Source organism: Oryzias melastigma, linkage group LG8 (genome assembly GCF_002922805.2).
Source record: "Oryzias melastigma strain HK-1 linkage group LG8, ASM292280v2, whole genome shotgun sequence".
NCBI lineage: Eukaryota > Metazoa > Chordata > Actinopteri > Beloniformes > Adrianichthyidae > Oryzias > Oryzias melastigma.
In genome coordinates this window covers 5,943,934-5,947,179 of record NC_050519.1, presented here as the reverse complement: position 1 = coordinate 5,947,179, position 3,246 = coordinate 5,943,934, and the positions used below count along the sequence as shown (strand labels likewise).

Sequence of the window (3,246 nt, the reverse complement as noted above, 5' to 3'; positions counted from 1 at the left end):
TTACTAGCTAAAGTCCATAGTAGCATAAAACTATAAATGTCTAATTTTGCCAAAACAGCTGGCATAATGCTAAATTACTAGCTAAACTTTAAATGAGCCAAAAAACTGTAAAGTGTCTAATTTTGTCAAAACAGCTAGCATAATGCTAAAGTATTAGCTAACGTCCAAATTAGCCTAAAAACTGTCAGATTTCTAATTTTGCCAAAACGACTAGCATAATGCTAACGTATTAGCTAAACACCAAATTAGCCTGAAAAAAGAACTGCTGAACACTTTAGATTGAATGGTCTCTCTAGCTGAAAGTATATAGAAGTTACACGTTTAAAATTGCTCAACGTTTTTGTAAATTTGAGCAATGTCCCTTTTCCTAGGCGGTATATTTTTGCTCAAAAACTACGTCTTATGAATGCCAAAAGTACGAGCAGTAATGTCCTGAACGAGCTGAACGTTTTAAAGTGTGAATGCTGTAAGGCCTATTTGTGTGAACGCTTTGTAAGCATTCACACGAATGTCCATACAGAAAACTATTTTCTGCTGTTTTCCAGTCTCCTTTACCTGTGGAGTCTGCAAGAAGACGTACAACAAAGCTGGTGCTCTGCGGAGACACAAACGGACCCATGCTTCCCACAAACCCGTGCTGCTGTGTCCAAGACCCAACTGCCAGGCCTACTTCACCACGACCTTTAACCTGCAGCATCACATCCGCAAAGTGCACCTCCAGCTCCTTAAATATAAATGCAGCTTCCCCGACTGTCCGCGCACATTTGCGATGCGGGTAAGTAGCAGGAACGTTGAAAGGGCTTTGTGAGCGATTCCTTAAGTTGTAACGTTTGCAGGAGAGCATGCACCGACACCTGGTTCGCCACGATCCAAGTGGCATCATTTCAAAGGTCTGTCCCTTAAGAATGTGGAGTTTTGGGGTTAAAAGTGGTGCACTAAGTATTTGTTTTGATTACCAGAAACGTCCCAGGGAGAAGAAATCCTGGCAGAAGCGTCTGAACGGACACAACCAGCCGTCCGTGGAGGAAAACCTGCAGCGGCTCTTCGCGCTGCGCATGCGCATCTCCAGACGCGCTAAAGTGGAAGCCAACCTCGCGGGTCTCTTCAACGAGCGCAAGATCCCCCATTTCGTCGACCCTGAGGTCAACCTGCGTGACCTGTTTGGCATCAGACCCCCCAGACTTCCAGAAAGCCCGACGGTGGCACCAGTTAACTGATCAAATCTGCACTTTCATTTATTTACAGGAAATTGGGTCCTTTAAGTTTTTATTAGTCGCTTTGTGTTGTGCACCAAAGAATGTTGAAATGCAATTTCCTTCAAAGTAAAAGGCTAAATGAAAGAGCTTTGTAACGTCGTCTTTGACCCAATAAAATGAGTTTGGTTTTGCTCAAAGTGGTGCTTCAATGTGGTCGTGCGGCTGGTCGCGGGTCGATCCGTTTGGTTCTGCTCATCGCGGGCCCACTCCAGCAGCTGCTCTCCTCCTGCATCCATTCTTCGTCTGGGTTTAGCTGCACATATCGGTTGACATTTGCTGAGCATGTTGGAGGAATTAATAAAGTGCTGCGTGAGTAAGAGCTGAATCAGTTTTTGGGGGAAGCTGAAATGTTTGAGTCTGTCAAATGGAAATTGACTGCAGTAGAAGTTGAAATGAATCTCTAGGGTTCCAGTTTCCTTGATGTCTTCATCTCAAAGCTTCACATTTTTGCCTCTAAGGTTCATTCATTTCAACTTCTACTGCAGTCAATTTCCATTTGACAGACTCAAACATTTCAGCTTACCCCAAAAACTGATTTGGATTCCTGATTCCTGCACTGAATTTTCAGGAAGCTGAACAGAGATTACGCTCTAATCAAAGGTCTTATTTTTTTTATGTTTGAATATTTTTTCCTCTTTTTTTGGTTTAGTGAAGCAGCATGAGGTGTTTCAGAGGCTCGTCAGCTTGAATTTGAATAGTGTCTCTGCTGAAGGTCATTCTGTGCACAAACTCGATGTTTCATGCACGACACCTGCTGATATGCATGTTTTTGTAACAGCAACTTTAGAGTAGATTCCAGAGCTGACTTAAGATAGCTGCCGTTTCAGCTATCTTGGTATCAAAGCATTCAGGACATTACTGCTTGTAGTTTTGATGTTCATAAACTTAATGTTTCAAATATTGAGTAAAATAGGCCCCATATGAAATGAATGAGTCTTAAAATCTCAAAATTTGAAGTAGATCAGCAACAAGCATCTAAAATATATTCATGGACTATGTTTTAATCTTTTATTGTAATTTTCCAACAGTTTGGAGAGATATTTTATACCTATTTATACCATAGCCTTTTTGGTTAAAAACTGAGGGTTTTTTTTATCCTAATTTGGAGTTTAGCTAATATTTTAGCAACATGCTAACGTGTGTGGCTAATTAGTTATCTACTGACGCTACAGGCTAATTTAGAGTTTAGCTTCTAATTTAGCAACAGGCTAACATTTTTGACCTATTAAGGAATTGTAGGCTATTGTGGAATTTAGCTAATGTTTTGCAATATGCTAACATTTTTGGTTATTTTTTTATCTACTGAGGTTTTTCTAGGCTAATTTGGAGTTAAGCTTCTATTTTAGCAACATGCTAACGTGTTTGGCTAATTTGTTCTACTGAGGTTTTTATAAGCTAATTTAGATTTTAGCTTCTATTTTAGCCACAGGCTAACATTTTTTTACTTAAGGGCGGGAGCCAATGCAGAGCGATCCAATCAGAACACAGAACCCGCAGCCCGCCCAGGAAGACGCTAGTTCAATGAACTGTGTATAGGTGAAAAATGTCAACTCCAGGTAGAAACAGAAAAGTACATATATGGACACATTTTACATTTAACACGAACCTCAATAAGACGTTGTGTGGAGCGACCATCACAGGCAAAAACACAAGAAAACCTGAGGCGACGTTTGCAGACAAGCCAGCCTGAAATCCACGCAAAGGTAAACATACAAACTCGATTATTTCCAGTGGGCTGAATCCAAATTCTCCCCGACCCTTCAAACTGTTGTTGCATTTTAAAGAGTAGGATTATCTGACATGGTCGTTTTAAGAGGTTACTCTCGCCAAGCTAATTGGCGCCGGTACAGCGCTGTGGAGAAGCGCTTTTCTTCACGCGGGTGAAGCTCTGAAGCTCAGAGATTTACATTTAAATGTAAGTCTGGATTTATTGTTTTATCATGACGTTTGTAAAGTTATAAATCGATGTTGTTGTGTATTTCCGATCGCT

The 3,246-nt window shown here is 40.8% G+C and overlaps 1 protein-coding gene across 1 annotated transcript in view; it reads left to right on the top strand.

The window, feature by feature from the left end:
* si:dkey-208k4.2 (uncharacterized protein LOC570186 homolog) overlaps positions 1-1,393 on the top strand; it is a gene marked incomplete in the record, with an annotated part of 3,254 nt that extends 1,861 nt beyond the window's left edge. Inside the window, 3 exon segments of the mRNA XM_024273075.2 lie at positions 546-775; positions 837-890; positions 960-1,393. Of these exon segments, the coding sequence (XP_024128843.1) occupies positions 546-775; positions 837-890; positions 960-1,217 (542 nt within the window).
* Between the last annotated feature and the right edge of the window lie 1,853 nt (positions 1,394-3,246).